The sequence below is a fragment of the Myxine glutinosa genome, chromosome 8, assembly GCF_964187855.1.
Source record: "Myxine glutinosa chromosome 8, kmMyxGlut1.1, whole genome shotgun sequence".
Lineage (NCBI taxonomy): Eukaryota > Metazoa > Chordata > Myxini > Myxiniformes > Myxinidae > Myxine > Myxine glutinosa.
Window position 1 is genome coordinate 102,631,509 of NC_136268.1, and position 24,278 is coordinate 102,655,786.

General features: G+C 46.4%; 2 protein-coding genes across 4 annotated transcripts in view; one reads left to right on the plus strand and one right to left on the minus strand.

Annotated features, from left to right (window-relative positions):
- LOC144893309 (uncharacterized) overlaps positions 1-13,536 on the plus strand; it is a 54,819-nt gene extending 41,283 nt beyond the window's left edge. For all 3 annotated transcript variants that reach the window (XM_078783600.1, XM_078783602.1, XM_078783601.1), the window contains one exon: positions 13,060-13,536. In XM_078783600.1, the coding sequence (XP_078639726.1) occupies positions 13,060-13,202 (143 nt within the window). In that variant the 3' untranslated portion in view covers positions 13,203-13,536. The remainder of the gene's footprint in view (positions 1-13,059) is intronic.
- Positions 13,204-18,725, minus strand: LOC137432792 (beta-1,3-galactosyltransferase 1-like). The gene is made up of 2 exons (XM_068124998.2): positions 18,521-18,725; positions 13,204-15,192 (listed from the first exon to the last, which is right to left on the minus strand). Exon 2 carries the CDS (start codon positions 14,897-14,899, stop codon positions 13,604-13,606), a length of 1,296 nt encoding a protein of 431 aa, XP_067981099.1. The 5' UTR covers positions 14,900-15,192; positions 18,521-18,725; the 3' UTR covers positions 13,204-13,603.
- Between the last annotated feature and the right edge of the window lie 5,553 nt (positions 18,726-24,278).

Genomic DNA, 24,278 nt, shown 5'->3' on the forward strand with positions numbered 1-24,278 from the left:
CCCAGATGCAGGTCCTCATGGAGCAATTTATGGCGCAAATGCAGGCGTCCCTCAAACTGCAGAGTAACCAATTGGGGAACCGGATGGATGCTCAGGGTGAGCGATTGGAGGGCCAAATGAGGGTTGATAGTGGGCGAATGGAGGGCCAAATGGGGGTAATGGGAAACCAAATGGGGGTAATGAGGGACGAAGCGAGGGGTACCAGTGAGAAGTTAGACAATAATTTTGAGGGGTTAGACAACGGGATAAAAGAAGTGAAAAATGGGTTAACGGGGGTAGAAAACAGAATGGCCGCTCAAGAGAATCAAATGGAAGGGATGCAAAAGGGGTTAGAGGGGGTAGAAAATAGAATGGCTGCCCAGGAGAATCAGATAGAGGGAGTGAAAAATGGGTTAGAGGGGTTAGAAAACAGTATGGAAGGCAAATTGAGGGACATGAGGGACCAAGCGGAAAGGGAAGTTAACCAAATGGAGCAGCAGATAGAGGGGGTCAGAATGGGGGTAGAAACCAAACTGGATGCTCACAGGGAGGAAATGGAGCAGATGAGGGTGGCATCTGGGCAGGAGATGCAAGTGATGGGAGAGCAGATCAGAAGAGGAGTGAGTGAGGAGGTCGGAGGAGTGCGCGAGGAGGTGAGGCACTGTAAGGAGCACATGGAGAAGGAGGTGAGAAAGGGGACTGTAAAGTTACAAGGGGGCATAGAGGACCTGACGCAGGAGGTGGAGCAGCTGACGGTGGGACAGACGGAGTTAGTGGAGCAGGTTCAAAGGAACACTGCGGTATTAGGAGGTTTAAAGGCGACACAAAAAGAAATTAAAAACGACTTGATAGCGACACAGAGGCAATGTCAGATGGTACGTGAGGGACTGACAACGAGGTTGGACGAGGTGGTAGAGGTAATGGAGACGAAGGACCGGCAGGTGAGGACGCACCTGGAAACGGTCAAGGTAGCCTTGGAGGACGAGCTTGAGGAGACGTACCGGGGAATGAAGGAGATGAAGCAAAAATTAGAAGAAGTGGAAGAAGGGGTGAGCGAAATTAAAAAGCGACGGAGAGAGGATAAGAAAGAGATAAAAGAGGAGGTAAAAGAATTGGTCCAGAGTCTGTGTTCGGATCGTGATGATGTGCTCATTAACCGGATGAGGGATTCGCAGGTGATGGAGGAGAAGCGAAGAGGAAGAGGACCCGGTGTAAGTGGTGACCAATATGGTCGTGCGTATGATGCGCCAGGTGATTTAAGAGGCTTGGGGGTCGAGATAGACCCGGGTGTTCGTGAGAGGCCGTTGGTGAAGTGTGCGACAGGTCTGGTGTGCGAAAGAGGAGGTGTGCGAGAAAGTCCGACTCTGGGGTGTGTGAGGAAAAAGTGCGTGCCAAGGAGTAGTGAGGGTGCTGGCGAGAATGAGTCGGTCGTAGCGCGTGTGCGAGGGGGCACATGGAAGCGCGGTGTGGTGAGTGTTGCAGAGGGTGTAACGGGAGAGTGTGCGCGAGGAAGGTGTGTGACGGACAGGTGCATGAGGAAAGAGTGCGCTGTCAGAAGTAAGGAAGAGTGTCCACCTGTGGTGAGTGTTACAGAGGGTGTGACGGGAGAGTGTGCGCAAGAGTGTGCGCGAGAAAGGTGTGTGACGGACAGGTGCATGAGGAAAGAGTGCGCTGTCAGAAGTAAGGAAGAGTGTCCACCTGTGGTGAGTGTTACAGAGGGTGTAACGGGAGAGTGTGCGCGAGAAAGGTGTGTGACCGACAGGTGCATGAGGAAAGAGTGCGCTGTCAGAAGTAAGGAAGAGTGTCCACCTGTGGTGAGTGTTACAGAGGGTGTAACGGGAGAGTGTGCGCGAGAAAGGTGTGTGACGGACAGGTGCACGAGGAAAGAGTGCGCTGTCAAGAGTAAGGGTGAGTGCGTTGTCAAGAGTGGTGGTGAGAGTATTGAGAGTGACAAGGAGAGTGAGTTAGTTGTGACAGGGAGCGAGGATGTACACCTGGGATGGAAGGATGCACACCTGGAATGGTAGAGCGTGAGTGGGAATGCACGCTGGAGTTGGTGGTGAGGCACGTGGTTGGGTGTGCGAATGAGGGCACACCTGTGATTGTCACAGAGGAGGTGACCGAGGAGGGGGTGCGAAGCGGTGTATTGGTGAGGTGTGCGAGCAACGAATGTGTGCCAAAGTGTTCGGTGGTCAGGTGTGTGACCAAGGCTGTGAGTGGAATGAGGGTACCTGGGTGTGTAAGGAAAGGTACGAGGAGCATGGGCACAGCTGGATGTGTGAGCAAGGAACGGGCTGCGGGGTGTAAGCGTCCAGGTGAAGCATCGACGTTACACGGGTTAGAGGTTAGAGCGACTTTTAGCCGAAGCAGGCCCTCGGTGCGTGCCGGGCCTCGCTTTGAACGGCCGCGTCCAGGCTCCACTAGGCGGAGCTGGCAGCCCGATAGGAAGGGTCGTTATGGCGACCACGTTTTGTTGAGACGTGCCGGCAGGTCGAGATCGGGACATTGGATGGCTCCACGCCGAGGTGATGCGTGGGATCTCGGCCCGGGTAAGCCCCCGTCCCTGCACCGAGTGCCGGACACATCCAGCCGCTGGCACAAAACAACCAGCATCCATTGCTTGGCTTTACGAAGCCGGGCTTTGGACAGGAATTGGCGCACCGAGAGGTATTAGTGAGTCGACTGGGTGATGAGGTTAGTGTTTTGGACCCAAAATTAGAGAAAAACAAAATTTGATGATTGGCAAGGGATTGGCAGTAGTGATTGGCAGATGATGGGCAGTGATTGACAAATTTTTGATTTGTTGAAATTTGATGTGCAAAATTGGTAGTGAGAGACCCCCGATGTGGTGGGATGGCAAATCCACCATCCCTCACAGGTGTGGGGCAAATGCGCAATAGATTATGGGGTGTATGGCAGTGAAAACTAGCCCGGGAGGGTTAGGATATAACGGTAGGGATCTAGAGAAGATGACCTTAGGTAACGTTAAGTTTAGTTAGTGACTGATACCTGTAGTGGGGACGCAGGTAGATTAGTGTGGATGATAATGACGAGGGAGCGCAATAGTTTAAAGGGACGACTGGGAAGCGCAAGTTTCAGAAGGGAGTAGTTAGCTGAGATGATGCCGTGTTTGTGAGAATTGAACAGGTGTGATTGCACAGGTGTGCAACTGGACAGGTGTGTGGAGCAGTGTATGAGTAGTGAGTGTGTGGATCAGCGCGAATGCGCTTGGGGAGAGAAGGGTGCAGGTGGCACCAGGTGTGAGAGCACAGGTGTGCAGGTACAGGTGTGTGGAGAGAGTTGGAGTGAGTGGTACGGAGTGGTGTGCATGGTGCGAAGGTGTGGATGGGGGAAGAGTGGACCCCTTTCACGAGCACCCGGGGCGGGTAGTGTAAGTGTTAGGTAGAGGGTGCAGGTAAATTGTGGTTGGATATTGGCATTTGTGGTGCGGTTGCAGAATGGTGTTGTGAATGGGTGCATTAGTGTTGTGGAAATGGCTGGGCGTGTAGCCTGTTAGTGTGTGTAGTTGGTTGGGCACTCCACCACTGTGAGGATGTCGGCCAGGTGAGGCCGCAGGTGGGCTCTGGGAGCCGGTAGTTGTGAGTGGGTGCCTGAGGATCCCGGGTGTGGATCGGGCAGCCCAGTGCCAGAGAGGGCACGGAGTGGGGAGAGAGCCAGAGGGCCTTCCCCTGGTAGTTAGGTTAGGGTAAGGAGCAGGTAAGCTCGGAGGCAACTGCAGTGGTGGAGGTGTGCAGGTGGGTAGACCCACTGGGAGAGGTACACGTCGCAGCCCAGAAATTGTACGAGGGCACCGGGAGATGAATCGGGGGAGTGAGACCCCAAATTGAAGAGCACCACAGTTTGGCCAATGGGAATTGGTTTTAGAACCCATAGTGTAAGAGGGCCAATGGTTTGGCCGGAGAAAGACCCCGGGTAGTGTAAAGTTGTTAAAGTCATTTAGGAGATAGTTAGGATTGATGAACCTGTCGCACCATACGCAGCCACTTACCAGTGGTGATGATGATGACTCCACACCTGTGTTTTCTTTGTTTTGTTGCAGGAAATGAAATTGCTGAGTGGATTTGTGAGACGCATCACGACGTGGATGAGACATTGGGGTGATTCCATCTCTCCCTCCCTAGGAGGGACTGATGATGAATTGGTAATGGCAAATTTTGATGTTGAGTTGGAGATGGCAAATTTTGGTGAGAGTTGAAAATGGCAAATTTGATTGGTTAGGAGGGAGAGAAGACGAATTTGGTATATGGGAGGAACGGGGAAGACAGTAGGGATGTTTGTTGATTTGTAAAGTAGATGTTTATGGGTAGTGTTGTGTTGTGTGGATACAGTAAGGGGTAAGGGAGGGGCCATGTAGGTTACCTGGTGGGGGGGGGGCGTACGATAGGAACGTACCTGTCTCACCTGGTTCCCATGTGCCCCCAGTGTGCATCACCTTACATTGCGTGCACTTTTGCGCCCTTACCACCTTACTCACTTGTTTCTTCTTTTGTCTCCCACCTCCGAGGATCTGGCTTTGGGGTAGAGAGAGAGGAGAGAGAGGTGCTGGCTGCGCAGTTGTGGGCCTGCACTTTCGCTGTTTGCTGCCGGGATCGATACACCATATGGACCGCAATGTTTGTGGCCACCCACAATGGACCGCAGTTCGTTTGCGGCCAAGCACCACCCGGGGATGGACCTATGGATCAACGTGGCACCTATGCCATACAGGTGAACCACTAATAGTTAACACCACCAAGTGCACCACAAGAAGAGCAAGAGACACCTGCAGGGTTAGGGGTTGTCAAATTTATTTTTATTCCAATGAACAATGGTGACTGCACCGATTGGTGGTGGGGTGGTGCTTTTGATGCTGGGATGGGGTGCTCTGCACGTTATTAAAGGCCGTCGGCCACAGAGCACTCGTGGGTTGGTGTATCGATGCTGGCAAGCGTGCTCTCTCTCTATGCATAACATCTGCATGTGTTCCTCCAAAAACAGGTCCTGGATCGTAGTGTAAATAGCAGCGTAGTCTTGTAAATAATGCTCCCTACCGGCTGTATGTTTAGTTTGAGAATTCTTTCCGGATTCGGTTATCCTGTGGGTGTGTTTCTGTGAGGAGAAGGGTGCAACGTCGCAGGGGGACATATTTACTCATTTGTGAATATCTGTAAAACTGTCGCACTCAGGGTAGAGTTAATAGTAGAGGGAACTACATTGCGTGCCACACTAAAGTAGGTAAAAATTTATCGGGTCGGGACGCCCCGAGGGTAGAGAAGGGTGCAATGTTGCGAATATGGAATTTGGCCTCCATATCCGCTTGTAAATATTCCCCTATTTTCTCCAATACTCCCCAACTTTCCCCGATCCCCCATTCCCTAGTCCCATTGCATGTAAATAACAATCAGTAGAGCCGACCTTCCCCTTATTCCCCCATTAAATGTCGTGCCCAGGTCCACCGCACCACACGTAGACAACTTTCGGACATCTTCCTAGTTATTCTTATTCTATGTCAGTTAAGGCCTCGTCTCCATTAATTATGACTCTTCGTTGCACCAGAATGTGATTATATGGCATCAGTAGTGAGTTTAGGACCTTTCCCATACCTCCTTCCATCTTCTTCCCCAACAATTACAACAACAACAGAGGAGATGGCGGCGGAGCGGGGGAGGATGCGTCCTCACACCGGCTCGATTAGCGCCATAGACCATGCGCTCCACGGGGTTACCACGAAGGGGCTCCTTGTCAGCTCCTCGTCAAGGGCGGAGCCTGGTAAACCCCCCGCACGCACCCAATGAGAAGCAACGTGCCGATTCCACGAGGCGGAGCTAACGAGCCGAGGGCGTGTCACTCCCCGCCGGATATACGCGGCCCCGCGCCGGATGTGACGTGAGATGCGCACCCAGCTTGGAGAAGGAAAGCCACCTGCGAGCGCTGAGTCAGATGCGCCCCCAGCTTGAGCAGACAAGACGCCATCCGAGCGCTGCGACCTCCCCGCATCTCTGGACCGGACCGAGTCGATTCTGACCTTTGAGCCCAGGTGCACCTGGAGCCATCGCTACCCGCCTGTCCTTTCCATCAACCCCCGTGTGAGTCAGCCTTGTCCCGTTTACCTGTCGTCTGTCCGGGGTTAATATAAGAGTGTGTCTAAGTGCTTGTCTTTCTATGCTGTCCCTCTTGTAGTTGTAATCTAACCTTCCGCCTTAATATAACCTCCTCCGGAGGTCTTGAGAACTGAACCCCTGGTGTCGTATTGTGTTATTGTAATCCAGCCGGGTGTCTTCTTTTTCTTATTGAGCCAGCATAGCGCGACTAGTCAACGTTCGGGCACAATCGGGTAACTTGTGCAGACGTGGTCATACCAATAAACCGCTCGGTAAATAACATCCAAGCCACGTCTGTAACAATATGTTAATGATGTCATAAGTGCCTCCATTATGACGTTGTAATTCGACAAGTACAAAACTTCATCCGGTCAAGATGAAATTCCTTGAGCATCATCTTGGGATAAATCGGTGGAGAAAAAAAAAATAGCGATGACTTTGTCGGTCACGTGGTTCGGCCGCCGTATTTGTTTTAACACAAAAGCCTTTTTTTTTAAACACTGGAAACACGTCCTGGCGAGGGTCTGCAGTCTTTGATTGCTCGTTTCTAAATGTATCATGTACAAGGTTACCACAAAAAATGGTACTGACCGACTTTACCTCTAATAACCTCCTCCACACTAATGATATCCTTTTACTTTTTGCAGGTGCACAAAGTGGAGTTCTTGTATAGTCTGCAGATTTAGATTTGGTCAAGATTGCCCCATTTTTAGCTGATCTAGAATTGGAATTCCAGATAAAGTATTGTCATTGTGCACCTTCCGTCCGTCCGTCGCCTATCTCGACTTTTCCAGCCAAGCTTCTGCGCCGATCCGGCTGAAATTTGGCAGCAAGATTCTGCTCCTGACTGGTAATAAGGATGGCAAAGCTCGTTCCGGTCACGTGACCGGAAGTGTGTCAAAATGGTGCTTAGTAAATTCCTTCAAAAATATTTTTCTCCAGACCCACCAGTCAAAATGCTATCAAATTTGGGTTACATTAAACCAGGGTAGAGACGTTAAATTGCGGAGATCATGTCGATCATGTGACCGGAAGTTTGTCAAAATGGCTGGCTTCGTCAATTTTTTGGAAAATCGCGTAAATTCTTTCAAAATCTTCTCCAGACCCACCACTCAGAATACTGTTTTGGGTTACAATAGGGCATTAGGCCATGGCCCAGATAAGCTCCAGATCCAGTGGTCCTTTTTTCTTTCAATATGCCATGGACAACTAAAGAAAAATATTTTTCAGTCAAAATCTACCTGAGAACGAAATCTTCCAAGACTACTCAAACCAAGTTCAAGGTTTGATGTTTAAGGACAACGTCGACTGAGGAAGGCCACAATCCATAGATTTTAATTTTTTAATTTTTTTTTGTATACAAGATCGAGGCTCGTGAAAGAGCCAACATTAATCACACAAAAAGACAAACCGACACACAAAACACAAAAAACAAGGGGAGCGGCAGACAAGATGGGGAGAGAGGGGGAAGGACACAAACACAACATTTGAGAGCAGGGACATCGGGAGGACTTGGGGGGAGGTGGGAGAGGAATAAAACATATGAACACTGCAAGGACTCTGGGGTGAATTACCGGGGGTAGAAAAGATCAAGGTTTTCGATGGGGGAAGATAAGAGATTGTGGTGAACAGCTGTTTTAAAGACCTGGAGGGAGGAGTGGGATTGAAGGGAGTGGGGGAGTTTGTTCCAGAGGCGGGAGAAAAGGGGAATGAAAGAGTGAAGGTGAGCAGAGAGCCTAGACTTTGGCAGTTTAACCATAAGAGGGTTGCAGGCAGATCTTGTGCGACCTGAAGGAATATTGGGGGGACAGAGCACAGAGAGAGCTGGGGGAGCAAGGCCGGAGAGGAGTCGGTAGAAGACAGAAAGACCACCAACCTGCCTGCGGTGAGTGAGTGAAAGGCCCTCGGAGTTGACTACATCGCAGGAGATTCCAATGATTCTGAAAGCTTTGGCCTCAACAGCGTGAAGCCGAGCAAGGTGTGAGGCAGGAGCACCAGCCCAGAGGGGGGAACAGTATTCCATTGAGCTGCGGATGAAAGCCTTGTATGTGGTGAGGAGCTCATGTGTGCCAAGGAAGGACTTGGCACGACGGAGGATGCCCAGTCGGCGACTGGCTTTGGAGGCCAGCTTGGAAATGTGGTTTTCCCAAGAAAGATCATGGCAGATAGTGAGACCCAAAAGCTTGAGCGACAGAACTTCTTGGAGAGGATTGTTGAGAAAGTAGATGGGAGGGTTGTCCAGTCGGTCCTTTCGGAGAGACATTGTAAGAGTGTGAGATTTGTCAGGATTGAAAGACATGTTCCACTTGTTTGACCAGTCTGTGATTTTGTCCAGGTCTGCAGAGAGTGAGGAGGCTGCAGACTGCCGATCTGAGGGATGAGGAATGGAGCGGCAGATAGTGGAGTCATCAGCAAAGAGATAGAGAGGATTTTCCAGAGAGTCGGAGAGGTCATTGATGAAGACCAGAAATAGCACAGGGCCCAGAACACTACCTTGGGGAACTCCAGCCAGAATAGGAAGGGAAGATGAGAGAAATCCATTCAGGGCCACACGTTGCCTACGACCAGAGAGGAAATCCGCAAGCCATGAGTGGAGATTTCCCTGAATACCATAGGAAGTGAGTTTGGTGAGCAGAGCTGGGTGCCAGACCGTATCGAAGGCACGTGATATGTCAAGTGAGACAGCTCTGATTTCCTGTTTGGCATTGAGGACCTCCATCCATTGTTGAGACAGCAGAAGCAACATGTCCAGAGTAGAATGACCTGGTCTGAATCCAAATTGATGATCAGAGATCAAGCCATTGGAGAAGAGGAAGGATTTGATATCTGAAGCAATGATGGATTCCATGACTTTGCTGATAATTGGGAGCAGGCTGATTGGTCTGTAGTTGCAAGGATCTGTTTTTGCACCTTTTTTGTGTAAAGCGGTAATGTTTGCTGATTTCCAAGATGCTGGCAGATGACCTTGAGCAAAAGAGAGGGTGAAAAGAACAGAGAGAGGGTGAGATCGAGCGGCAGAGCAAGATTTTAGGACCCGAGGGCTGATGCCATCTGGTCCAGTTGCAGAATCAGAGTCGAGGTTTGATAAAAACTTCTCCACCTTGTCAGGAGAGAAGGACACAGAGTCCGGGAGCAGTTGGGTTCGACTGGGAAAGGTGGGAACAGAGAGAGATGGGTTTGGGACACAAGATTTTGAGGCAAACACAGAGTTGAGGCATTTGGCTTTGTCACGTGCGGTGTCAACTGTGTAGCCATTTGAGGTAAGGGAGGGGATGGAGGGGGAACAAACACCAGAAACGGATTTGACCAGACGCCACCAGGATTTGGAGGAAGGAGACAGGTTTGAGAATTCAATCTTAAGTGTGGAGAGATAGTGCTTCCTGGCACTCCTGAGGGTAGAAACACACTTGTTTCGAGCTTGGTGGAAGGAACTGCGATTGCCTTCAGTTGGATTTGCCTTCCAAGACGCAAAGACAAGTTGTTTCAGGGCAACTGCCTCACCACAAGATTCAGTGTACCATGGACGGGAGGAAGGGTAAGACAACTGAAGATGAGATGGGATAAATCTGTGCATGAGAGAGAGCAGTTTGCTTTGGAAGAATTCCCAGGAAGAATTGATGTCAGAGGCATTAGAGATGGGAGACCAGTCCAGTTGATTGATGGCTGCTTGCAGAGCGTGCCAGTCGGCCTGACTGAAATGCCAGACTCGTCGGAGCTGAGGAGGCTCTCTGAGAATGGCCAGTGAGATGTCCACTTTAACAAGCACATGATCAGAAGAACCGATTGGAGCAGAAGAAGAGCAGCAGACATTTGCAGGGAAGTTAGTCATAACCAAGTCCAGAAGAGAAGATACTCCATTGACTGAGATCCGGGTCGGGAAATTGACAGATTGTGTCAGTCCCAATGAGTCGCAGAAGTCCTTTGCTGAGGTGCCATGGCTGGTGAGAGATGAACCCACACCCAGCCAGCTGGCATGGTGACAGTTGAAGTCACCACATATGAGGAAGAGAGTTTGGATGACTTGATAGAAGTTGGTCCATGTTGTCCGACAGAGAAATGTAAATGGAGTCATCACTGTTTGGAGGACGGTACAGAACACATATGAACAAAAGGTGGGAGCGGAGAAGAAGCCGTAGCCAGAGGTACTCCTGTGGGTGGGGTGGAGAGAGGGCAGTGCAGGGAGAGTGAGGAAGAGAGTTTTTGATAAAGATAGCCACCCCACCACCAGGACGAGGATCAGGTCTATCGTACCGGAGGAGGGAGTAACCAGGAAGAGATATTAAGGAATCAGAGACATCTTGAAGGAGGAAAGTTTCTGTTAAGCAGATCAAGTCTGGATTTTCAGAAGCAACCTGAATGGAGAGATCAATCAGGTTTGAGCGAAGGCCCCGGATGTTTGAGGTCCATACCGTTAGTGAGGAGAGAGGGGGAGCATCGGGTGCAGGACAGGGCAGGGGAGGGGTAGGGTCAGATGAAGGGTGAGAGGGGGATGTAGGAAGAGCAGTTGATCGTGTGTCAGAGATTACAGAAGAGGTACAAGAAAGGTAAGGATGAGGAGGACGAAAGGTTTGATGGTGATGGGATGAGGCACAGTGAGAGTTTGTTTGAGGGGGGGCAGAGGAAAGTAGAAAGTTGGGGGAGGTGGAGGTATGACATAGGAGGGAGAGGAAGTGGGGAGGAGGCAGCTTTGAGAAGGAGGTGGGAGGAGGGAGAATTTGGGAGGGATGGTTGGGGGGGAGATTTGAAGGGGAGGGGCAAGGGGGAAGTTTAGAAAGTGGATGATTAATGAAAGATGAACATATATAACAAATTGGGTTTGTTGTGATTTTCAAGTTAGCGATTCGTTTAAGAACGATGGAGGAGGGATGGAATGAATGAGAATTTAGAGCATGGATTGATTTGGAATCATAAGAGATTGAATATTTTTTTGAAATGGAATGAGTTGAAGAGGAAATTGAAAGGAGCCTTTTAAATAAGAATAAAAACAGCATGTTGTAATAAACCACTGAATAAAACACTGAAGGGGATAGTTGAAACATATTTAAACAGAACTGTGAAGAACAATCTTATATTCACAAAAATACCAATGGGGAGAGGAAGCCTAGAGCGACGACCACGAGTCACTTGAACAGGGCAAAAGGTGTAAGGCAAGGGGAAAATGGGGGCGGGGCGAGACAGCGCACGTGGGCAGAGGCAAAAGCACACGAGGAGAAAGGGAAATAAAAGTTTTTTTTGTTTGTTTTTTTGTTTGTTTTTGGGGGGGGGGGGTGTGGGGGTTACAACGTTAGACAAATAGTAGATGTTTGGTGAAGCTTGGTGGAGAAGGGGAAATCAAAAAAGCTAGCAAAACAGCGAAGGAAGGAACAACCTTCGACGGGGGAAGCCTGAGGCTGCAAGGCCTTGCTCGCAACGCGGCAAACAAACGATTAATTTCTGAAAGATAAACACCGAGAAACTTCCAAGGGGGACACTATGAGTTCACACACCGAACGATAAATACAGTTTCGACAAAATACAATTGTGAACAGACTTAACTTTGAAAAACGTGGAGACCGTGTGGACCGTCGAAAACCCCTGCCACCGTCTCCAAGATCTCGCGAGATCTCCAATCTGATCTCCAAGATGATCTCAAAAGAGCAATAACTGACAAAATCCGTTCAATCGCTGCAGCCGAATGTGTCAGAGTAAAAGCCATTTTCCCCGTCGAATCCAAGTGTGCCTGCAGTGTAGATGCCGACATCTGGAGGATTTGATCTATAATCTCAATTGAATGAATGACATTAAAGATATTCCTCTAAAACTTTCTATAGTGATCATGAATCATGTGAAGCAAATGTGTACCAAAGAATGTCATTTTAAATAAACAGAAAGGTTTATTCAATTGGATGGCTACCCTTATTTTGTGGTCACAGTAACACTGCAATAAAGTTCCAGAGACAAGTGAATTTTATTTACTTTATGAGAAGTGCCCCTGCTCCCCTCCCTTTTCTTTGAGACTAGAATATAAGACCCGTCGCTTCGCTGACGGAAATACCAATCTTTGCTGCAATGGCTAATCTATGGGGGAAGAAAAAAAAGATTCCTGTGAGATCCTGCTCTCTGTGCAGGGATAACCGACATCACATGTTGGCATTTGCAGTTTTTACACGTGTGTCCATGTGCCCATAAAAAAACATTTTTGGATCAAAAACACTCACGGGAGTTACCTGGATCCACTGTAGTTGGATTTATTGAAATCCGTTAATCCGTTCTCATGTTATAACACGACAGAGACAGACCTGGTGTTAGCCTAATGGTTAGGGTGGTGGGCTTGGGATCCGAAGGTCCTTCGTTCGAATCCTGCTGAATTAACGCCAAGTTGGGTTGACTCAGTCTGTCATCCTTCCGAGGTCAGCAAAATGAGTACCAGATAACTGCTGGTTATCGAGAGGCATTGCATCATCGGCAGACGCGCTCACAGAAATGATGCAACCAGCAGCCAAGTGGCTGCACACAAACCACCCACCACCTGAAGATGAAGGTGCTTTGCATTTGTAAGATAAACTTTTTGAACAAACTTGTGAGGATCTCTCAGGCTTTTCAGCCTGCAATACACTTGGTTTCTCTTCTGATCATATATGGTGCATGTTTTTGTGTTTTATAGGAAATGGAGAACAAACAATTGGCACAAAACTGATTTCGTTTAATTAGGAATGTTAAATCTGAATCTTGTGATTTTTTGCTCTTTTTAAATACTTTTCCGTTGCACAAGTCAGCTGATTCATACGAATAGTCCTTTTTTGTGCACATCTTGGTAGAGGAAGGGGACAAAAGGTAACTTTGACGTTGAGGTATGAATGAACACAAGGAGGAGGAATTAAACTCACCTCAAAGTAGAGGTTTGAGTTGGGAGGAGGGGAAAAGAGGAGGGGTGGTGTGGTTAAGGGGTTTACTATTCGCAAGTGCTTTTGTAACAGTTTTGTGTTTATTTTACCCTCAGTACAAATTGTAGAAAAACCAAAGGATGAAGAATCCATGGATGTACAGTCATCCAAACTGGCAAAGGCAAGATTGAAGAAGAAGAAGACAACGAAGAAGAAGAAGAATGTGGACTTGGTAATGGTTGATCAAATGGAGTCTTAGCTTTGATTGCTTGACTTTTTTTTATTTACACCTTTCAGTGATAACCCTAAAGTTTTAGTTGTAGTACAACCACGCACATCAGAATGAAACTTCAATCAAGATGGATAGACAAAGCATGTTTCATGGAGGTTATGTTGCTGAACTTGTGATCTCCAAAATATTTTATTTATACTTGGAGTGTCACAGTGATTAATCACCAGGACCAAAAGTGTCGTGACTTTAATAAATAAATAAAACTCTTTCACTTAACGCACACCATAGTTAGATAATGCAAACATATTAAGAGATTGCATTTTTGAAATATTTGTGTGCTGAAATAAAAGGCTCAATTCTTTGTTGTTGTACTTCCTGCATTGGGAGGGAGCAGGGGTGGGGAGTGAGCAGGGGTGAGGAGTGACAGTCTAAGGTTTCTTTCCAAGGCCATCCAAAGAATCATTGGGTTTTCTATTCCGATTCCATTTTCTCTTGCCATGTGCATAATGGGTTCTTCTTTGGGCACCTCTACACGCACCCACTTTGTTCTGCTGCAAGTGTTCCCAGTACAGTCTGATCTCCCCCGGCCGGAACTGATGCGACGTGACCAATTTGCTGTAGCGACAAGCCGAGTACGACACATGCCAGTGGTTGAAATCAAACTCGTTGGGTGGAGGAACAGGTGATATATGGAGCTTGGCGAGGCACAATCCCACATAGACATCCTCAAGGTGCAGTATTCGAATCGTGAGAGAAGCTTGATAGAGAGGCCGAGAGAGATCTCCCGAAAAGATGTAGCCCGTACCTGAGCAGAAGGTAGGATAACGATCCCCGGGGTACAGTGCACGAGACATGTACCACTTGCTGCTCGGGTTTCGGTTCGGGGAATAACCACGCATAAGATAACCGGTGAAGTAGTTCTTCCGTGGGGGCTCCTGGGTACGAAGAATGCTTTGCACCAGGAACTCGATGTTTACGAACATGTCGCTATCGGTTTTCATCACATACCTGGCTGTGGGGCAATAGCGAGACAGCCATTGCAGCCCCATCACAGTCTTGATGGTTAAGTTATGATAAGTGTCCAGGAAGTTTTGTTGGATGATGTCATGAAAGTGGCTCTCTTTATCGAGATCCTGGTTAATGGTTTCTGATGGTGAGAATCCGAGGAGGAAGAGTCGTACAATGTTGACGCCTGGAATAAGACTTTCATTCCCCCAGGTGTCTCGTATGGCCTGCCTCGCCTCAAACTGCTTTGGTGCCGATGACACCAGAAGGACTAGGAATGGAGCTTGCCGCCGGCATTTGTCTGGTTCGTCTCTGATGAATACAAAGTTGAGATTTTTTTCATTCGGTTTTGGTTGCAGGCCTGGTGCTTCAATCCTCGAGAGCACATTGTCAGAATCCACCGATGAAGTCTTTTTGAGTTGGACACGAGCTCCCTCAAAACTGTCATTTGTCGAGAGGTTGAGTGTGGGCGAATGTATGGAGGCTTCGTAGCTCCTTCCGGTATCCAATCCCTGGAGGTAGATATCGAAATCCGAGTGTGGTCTGTAAATCCTCTTTGGGTGTGGCTCCAGGGTTAGCCAGTGTGGGGGTAGTGCTGTGATGATCAGGAACAGAAAGAGCAAGCCGAGAGGCAAAAGGACTTGCGTGCAGCAACCCGAACATTGGAGGTTCACCGGTGGCTTCATGTAGCGTACGGGGTGGTACCGACGGCGGTTCATCCTCACGGTTGGTTGGTGGCCACCCCGGCCAGGCCAAGGTAAAAGGAGGAGTTATATTGCTGCGGGTAGTTTACGTTACTTATCGAGGTCTACAATTGAAAATGAACAAAGAACAGTTGCAGCAATTGTGTCCATGCCTTGCCGTTTATTACAACAGTCTGTTCCACTCTGGGTGCGCGGGGTCCTTGAGAGGGTAGTGTGGTCTTTGCCTGACCACAGCAAGTCACCCCTTAAGCGCTCAGATTGAGTGCAGAAAGGCCATAATCACGATATCATGGCATCCTGGACAAGCCCTGAAAATGTACGACAGTCAGTTATCATTTACAAATGATAACATAACTTGCATGAAGGAATAAATTACACATTCAGACCATTTATTTACATACCGTAGCCCTGAAAATGTATGACAGTTATCATTTACAAATGGTAACATAACTTGCATGAAGGAATAAATTACACATTCAGACCATTTATTTACATACCGTAGCCCTGAAAATGTATGACAATCAGTTATCATTTACAAATGGTAACATAACTTGCATGAAGGAATACATTGAACATTCAGACCATTTATTTACATACCGTAGCCCTGAAAATGTATGACAATCAGTTATCATTTACAAATGGTAGCATAACTTGCATGAAGGAATACATTGAACATTCAGACCATTTATTTACACACCGTAGCCCTGAAAATGTATGACAATCAGTTATCATTTACAAATGGTAGCATAACTTGCATGAAGGAATACATTGAACATTCAGACCATTTATTTACATACTGTAGCCCTGAAAATGTATGACAATCAGTTATCATTTACAAATGGTAGCATAACTTGCATGAAGGAATACATTGAACATTCAGACCATTTATTTACATACCGTAGCCCTGAAAATGTATGACAATCGGTTATCATTTACAAATGGTAGCATAACTTGCATGAAGGAATACATTGAACATTCAGACCATTTATTTACATACTGTAGCCCTGAAAATGTATGACAATCAGTTATCATTTACAAATGGTAGCATAACTTGCATGAAGGAATACATTGAACATTCAGACCATTTATTTACACACTGTAGCCCTGAAAATGTATGACAATCAGTTATCATTTACAAATGGTAGCATAACTTGCATGAAGGAATACATTGAACATTCAGACCATTTATTTACATACCGTGGCCCTGAAAATGTATGACAATCGGTTATCATTTACAAATGCTAACATAACTTGCATGAAGGAATAAATTTAACATTCAGACCATTTATTTACATACCGTGGCCCTGAAAATGTATGACAATCGGTTATCATTTACAAATGGTAGCATAACTTGCATGAAGGAATACATTGAACATTCAGACCATTTATTTACATACCGTGGCCCTGAAAATGTATGACAATCGGTTATCATTTACAAATGGTAGCATAACTTGCATGAAGGAATAAATTTAACATTCAGACCATTTATTTACATACCGTGGCCCTGAAAATGTATGACAATCGGTTATCATTTACAAATGCTAACATAACTTGCATGTAGGAATACATTTAACATTCAGACCATTTATTTACATACCGTGGCCCTGAAAATGTATGACAATCGGTTATCATTTACAATTTTGTATTATGTGTTCACATGGACATCGATGGGTGGGGGGTGGGGGGGGTACATAGCCTTATCCGCTGGAGCTATGACGTAGCTATCATAGAGATCCCAAATGTCTTTGCGAACATGTCGGCTTGTTCAACACTAGTTTAGACCGACCCAGTGAAAGCAAACCCAACTACTAAAAAACTTCATCCTATTTTCCAGAACTTCCACAACTCTGTTAACCCATGCATTGAAACTGTTTACAGATAACTTAAACTTGGTGCACATTCTGTTAACAAAATTAGAGACATAATCTACGATTGAAGATCTAATGCAGCTCCAAGGTTGAGTTACTGGCTCCCTATAGTTAGCCCCCATTTTCATGAGATCCCTAATTTCACTATTGCTAATGATATTCAAACCCCCAGAAACTATGTGTCCACAAGGACCATACAAAAAAGCGGAAGACGAACATGCGCAGTCAGTTTCCAAAATGTCCTTTACCATATCGACACTAAGGGTTTTACGAATTTTCTGTAATTGAATAAGGATTGTCCTTTGGTCTTAGTGAAGGTGAAATAAATCTCAATGTGGTTCGCTCCCTAAGTTTAGCGGGTAATAAATTCTCTATACTAGTATCCCTAAAAATAGAATGAAGTCGAAGCTTAACTACTTGTTTACTAGAAAAATCACAAATTAAGAACTCGTGGATCCGATCAACATATGGATGAGACTTCTTTGTAGGAACCCTGCTACAAAAAGCTTCAATCAAACACGAACAGGTCATATGAACCTGCTAAACTCTGGAGAATATTAGCTGAGACTTGTTTGGAACATGACCTCAGCAGAACATAAAAATCATGGAAAACCTTTCCGTCATAAAAAGCTTTAACAGCCAGAATTGATTAAATTTTGGTGAAGATTGGAATCCAGATCTGACCCATCAGAGGGATAGAAAACGTAAACTGTTCACCCTGGCCGAGGTATGCTCTCTAGTTTATAAGTGACATTCTAGTTTATAAATGCTGTAGTCCAAGCTTTATAGACGTACTCACATTGTAATGGTACAGCACTGTACATACTTTATAGACGTACTCACATTGTAATGGTACAGCACTGTACATACTTCATAGACGTACTCACATTGTAAAGGTACAGCACTGTACATACTTCATAGACGTACTCACATTGTAAAGGTACAGCACTGTACATACTTCATAGACGTACTCACATTGTAAAGGTACAGCACTGTACATACTTCATAGACGTACTCACATTGTAAAGGTACAGCACTGTACATACTTCATAGACGTACTCACATTGTAAAGGTACAGCACTGTACATACTTCATAGACGTACTCACATTGTAATGGTACAGCACTGTACATACTTCATAGACGTACTCACATTGTAAAGGTACAGCACTGTACATACTTCATAGACGTACTCACATTGTAATGGTACAGCACTGTACATACTTCATTTAACGACCCACCTGGTGTTCATTCAACGACCCACCTGGTATTACTTTAACGACCCACCTGGTGTTCATTCAACGACCCAACTGGTATTACTTTAACGACCCACCTGGTGTTAATTTAACGACCCACCTGGTGTTACTTTAACGACCCACCTGGTGTTACTTTACCGACTCACCTGGTGTTACTTTAACGATCCACCTGGTGTTCATTTAACGACCCACCTGGTGTTCATTTAACGACCCACCTGGTGTTCATTTAACGACCCCCCTGGTGTTCATTTAACGACCCACAGGTTTGTGTTTCGCTCTTTTTGTACAAGGATAGGAATGCACAATTTGGGGTAAAAATGAGGGGGAAACGTCATCGGGAAAGATTCTCATTCGCGGGTTTGGCGGACTTGAGGAATGAATAAGAAAGGAATGATGTACGAACAAATGAAATAATAAAATCGCCGGTAGACCGATGATTGCTACAACTCGTTCAGAACCACTGCTGGCAGAGTGTACAGGAATCAGGTGGGAAAATACCGCGAGGAATTCGTACCTTCCATGCGACATTCCCCAGGAACATCTTCCCCGCGACATTCCCCAGGACCCTTTGTGTCACGCTGACAGTTTCAGGACCATCGTGGAAGCGATTACAGGGGTTCGTCCGACCGCTCCTCGTTCTGTTAACCCCGCACTCGTCAACGTCGGCACGAACATCCCTCACAGAACCCCTCAATCTGAAGGCCACGGCCGCCACGCCCATGACGCATCCTTGGATGATGCGAATCTTCCTCTTCACGGAACACCCCACGACGTCATGTGCCAGTTTGCATGCCGTGGTCGCGATGGACGACGCTATGGACTTCGAACAGTCGACATCACGAATTACTTTGGGTGTCGTGATCGATTACAAGCTACGGCGATACTCCGTGACTTTAGGTCGTAGGAAAGGGTGAGGTTGAGGGCTCGTTGTTTGTTAACCAAATCAGGTGGATGCATTGGTGAGGTCACAACAACAAGCGATTCGATTTTGGTTCAGATCTGAATCCAGATCCGACCTATCAGTGGGAAACAAAACGTAAACTGTTCATCCTGGCGGAGGTATGCGCTCTCCCGAGTACCGTATCACAATAATCAGGTCAGGTTTAGTCTAGTAGGAAGACTAGGTCCCCCTGCACCCCCCGGAGATATACTTCTAATCAGTGTTTCTAGATTGGAAAAAATGTGTAGAAAATGACTAGCTATGGCCCCAAGCTGAAAACATGTCCCACATACCATTTTTATGCAAATTACTGCTGCAAATTTTATGCAAAATTATGCAAATTTTATGCAAATTTTTGATGAGGAGTAGAGTTGAGGGGTCTTTGAGGGCTTCATCGAGGTGCTCTCGGTTGCAAGACTGGGTCATTCTGAGAAGCACAGCAGGGTCAGAGATCATGATGTTCTCCTCCTCAGTGAATCTCTCCATCAACAGCCTCTCCATTGCCTCACACACTGTTTTGAGGCAAAAGAGGGACTTTGCGTAGGCCTTTCCACTGAGAACACCTTTGAGAGATCCACTTGTTACTAGTTGTGCCTCAAAGAGAATCTCTGCATATCCAGAACCACGCATCTTGTGTCCAGTGAGCATCCCGATGTAGTTCATGGATGTGTGGAAGGGTCCAATCGTTACTACATGACTAGCAAATTCATTTGGCCAGCGCCAGATGATGGGAAGGGCTTTCATGCAGACACCCAGATCAAATGTATTCAGGACCCATCTCTGACCCACCTCAGCAGTTGCTGCCTCGGAACGCTTCAGTAGCTCACGAACAACTGCGTTGTCTGTGATCGGTCTGTGCCTGGTGCCTGCATGGCATGGCAATGGCCTGCAGCCTGTGCCTGGGCTAGGGGGTTTCACCTCTGCAACTGGTTCTCCCCCACCCAGCAAATCAACAGTCGACTACTGCACGCCTATCCACCAACCGATCACAGACAACGCAGTTGTTCGTGAGCTACTGAAGCGTTCCGAGGCAGCAACTGCTGAGGTGGGTCAGAGATGGGTCCTGAATACATTTGATCTGGGTGTCTGCATGAAAGCCCTTCCCATCATCTGGCGCTGGCCAAATGAATTTGCTAGTCATGTAGTAACGATTGGACCCTTCCACACATCCATGAACTACATCGGGATGCTCACTGGACACAAGATGCGTGGTTCTGGATATGCAGAGATTCTCTTTGAGGCACAACTAGTAACAAGTGGATCTCTCAAAGGTGTTCTCAGTGGAAAGGCCTACGCAAAGTCCCTCTTTTGCCTCAAAACAGTGTGTGAGGCAATGGAGAGGCTGTTGATGGAGAGATTCACTGAGGAGGAGAACATCATGATCTCTGACCCTGCTGTGCTTCTCAGAATGACCCAGTCTTGCAACCGAGAGCACCTCGATGAAGCCCTCAAAGACCCCTCAACTCTACTCCTCATCAAAAATTTGCATAAAATTTGCAGCAGTAATTTGCATAAAAATGGTATGTGGGACATTTTTTCAGCTTGGGGCCATAGCTAGTCATTTTCTACACATTTTTTCCAATCTAGAAACACTGATTAGAAGTATATCTCCGGGGGGTGCAGGGGGACCTAGTCTTCCTACTAGACTAGTTTAATGTGTGGGAATATGCCACCTTTACCTTTGGTGCCCTTTGGTTTTCCACCTTATGTTCACCTTTGCCTCTTTGTTACTTGGCGAAATAAAAAAAAATCGTAACTAAAAATTTTAGTCGCAGGAGAGGTTGTTACTAAACCTTTTTCGCCAAGTATGTTGCTCACTCCGGTTTGTGTGTTTGTTACTTGCCGGAAAAGATTCCGGCAAGTATGTTGGTTGGTTGGTCTGTCTGTCTGTCTGTCTGTCTGTTTATGCGCAGTACTACATCTACACCGTTGTACATAGAATCGCCATACTTTACACACATATTTGTCTTGCCCTGGAATAGACTGTGCCCAATTTTTAACTCTCTCGGCACAAGGCCTCCATTATGACGTCATAATTCGACAAGTACAAAACTTCATCCGATTGAGATGAAATTTCTTGAGCATAATCTAGGAATAAATTCGTTTAGAAAACAAATAATGATGGCGTCATCGATCACGTGGTTCGGCCGCCATATTTGTCCAAAATGGCCGATAAAAAAGGACATTCCAGCAAGTCCTCAGTCTCTGACCGATTTTTCATTACTTGCCGGAAAAGATTCCGGCAAGTATGTTGGTTGGTTGGTTTGTCTGTTACTTCCTGGAAAAGATTCCGGCAAGTATGTTGGTTGGTTGGTTTGTCTGTCTGTCTGTTTATGCGCAGTACTACATCTACACCGTTGTACATAGAATCGCCATACTTTACACACATATTTGTCTTGCCCTGGAATAGACTGTGCCCATTTTTTTTTAACTCTCTCGGCACAAGGCCTCCATTATGACGTCATAATTCGACAAGTACAAAACTTCATCCGATCAAGATGAATTTTCTTGAGCATAATCTAGGAATAAATTCGTTTAGAAAACAAATAATGATGGCGTCATCGATCACGTGGTTCGGCCGCCATATTTGTCCAAAATGGCCGATAAAAAAGGACATTCCGGCAAGTCCTCGGTCTCTGACCGATTTTTCATTTTCCGGCAAGTATGTTGGTTGGTTTGTCTGTTTGTCTGTCTGTCTGTCTGTGCGCAGTACTACGTCTACATCGTTGCACCGAGAATCGCCATACTTTATACACATATTTGTCTTGCCCTGGAATAGACTGTGCCAAATTTTAACTCTCCAGGCACAAGGCCTCCATTATGATGTCATAATTCGACAAGGACAAAACTTCATCCCATCAAGATGAAATTTCTTGAGCATAATCTAGTTGCCCTGGAATAGACTGTGCCCAATTTTAAACTCTCTAGGCCCAAGGCCTCCATTATGACGCCATAATTCGAGAAGTACAAAACTTCATCCAATCAAGATGCAATTTCTTGAGTGCCCTGTCGGCATAAACTGGTGGAGAAAAAAATAATGATGATGTCATTGGTCACGTGGTTCGGCCGCCATCTTGGAAAAACCAAAAAACTTGATCCAAAATGGCCGATTATAAAAAAGTACATTCCGGCAAGTCCTCGGTCTCTGACCGATTTTTCATCTGTCTGTCTGTTTGTGCACAGTACTACGGCTACATCGTTGCACCTAGAATCACCATACTTTACACACATATTTGTCTTGCCCTGGTATAGACTGTGCCCAATTTTTAACTCTCTAGGCACAAGGCCTCCATTAAACCACCGTTTAGAGGCCATTTTCCCCGCAAAGCGGGGGTTGGCCTTTTTCGGGGACCGTGGTTGTTGTTGTTTTTTGGTCCCCTTTTTGGAGCAATGTTTTACAGCCGGATGCATTATTATGACGTCATAATTTGATAATTCGACAAGTAAAAAATTTCATCCAATCAGGATACAATTTCTTCAACGCCATGTCGGCATAAACTGGTGGAGAAAAAAAAATGATGACGTCATCGGTCACGTGGTTCGGCCGCCATCTTGGAAAAAACGAAAAACTTTGCACCTCTCTATCTCCGATAGTGCTGAATAGAAAGAATTGAGACGTGACTCATTGTAAAGAACTCTCCATGGGGAATAAAATATGTTAATGATGATGTCATAGGTGCCTCCATTATGACGTCATAATTCGACAAGTACAAAATTTCATCCGATCAAGATGAAATTTCTTGAGCATAATCGAGGAATAAATTAGTTTAGAAAACAAATAATGATGACGTCATCGATCACGTGGTTCGGCCGCCATATTTGTCCAAAATGGCCGATAAAAAAGTGCATTCCGGCATGTCCTCGGTCTCTGACCGATTTTTCCTCTGTCTGTTTGTCTGTCTGTTTGTTCGCAGTACTACGTCTGCACCGTTGCACATAGAATCGCCAAACTTTACACACATATTTGTCTTGCCCTGGAATAGACTGCCCAATTTTTAACTCACTCGGCCCAAGGCCTCCCATTTTGACGTCATAATTCGATAATTCGACATGTACAAAACTTCATCCAATCAAGATGCAGTTTCTTGAGCGCCATATCAGCCTAAACTGGTGGAGAAAAAAAATTAATGATTACGTCATTGGTCACGTGGTTCGGCCGCCATCTTGGGAAAAACGAAAAAATTTGCACCTCTATATCTCCAAAAGCACTGTGTGGAAAAGATTGAGACATGTCTCATTGTAAAGAACTATCCATGGAGAACAACCCAAGTGAATGATGTCATAGGTGCCTCCATTTATGACATAATTCGACAAGTACAAAACCTCATCTGATCAGGATGAAATTTCTGAAGCATCATCTCGGGATAAATCGACGGAGAAAAAATAAGAATAATGTGAAAGCAGGGTTGTATGAAAGCGGGAAGGCAGAGGAAACCGGTCATAGTGGGGTGGCTAAAGTCCAAATTTAAGTGATATCGTGACACACTGGCCCAAAGGACCAAATTTGGCACAGTTCTACTTTAGGACCATACAACACTTTTGAGGGGGCTGCCCGATTTTAGAGGCCCAGGTCAAGGTCAGGTCAAAGGTCAAATTATGTGCCTGTCATGTTTTTGCAATATCCAGCTTATATATAACCTAAAAAACTTGGTCTTAGTCACATAACCAACATATTTAGTCAATGAATCCATTACTATTATGGGAAGTTCCACCATGTGACGGCCATATAGGCAGTGGCGGCGCCAGGCTGTCCCCGACCGGGGGGGGTGGGGGGTGGCTAACATCCCCGACGAGAGGGCTAAAATCGCTAAAATCAGTGGAATTACCACCCGTGGAATTACCAATCAGTGGAATTACACAACATGAAAACCACCCGTGGCCGCCAGCACTGTCTTTGCATGGGAGACTCCGACTACCAAGCAATAAATCAGAGCTATTGCATTGCATTGATGCAAGTGTCCAACCAGAAACACCCACTTATTTTGACGCCAAAGTGGTTGATGGTGCTGCCATTGTACATGCCCTGCCACAAGAAAACACTTCTACGTTCGGCGAATACAGTGACAATATCTTCATCCCCTGGATAGAAAGGCAACTTCAAGGCTGTTCCAGGATAGACATCGTTTGGGACACTTACCGACCCGACAGCCTCAAAGCCACAACTCGAGAGAAACGAGGGAAAGGATTACGTAGAAAGGTATTCCGCAATACGAAGTTACCAAGTAACTTCGCTGGCTTTCTACAGGGTCCTACCAACAAGGAGGAGCTTTTCGCACTGCTGACGGAGGACGAAGTCAAACACGACTATCCGCTTACCAAACAGGTTTACATT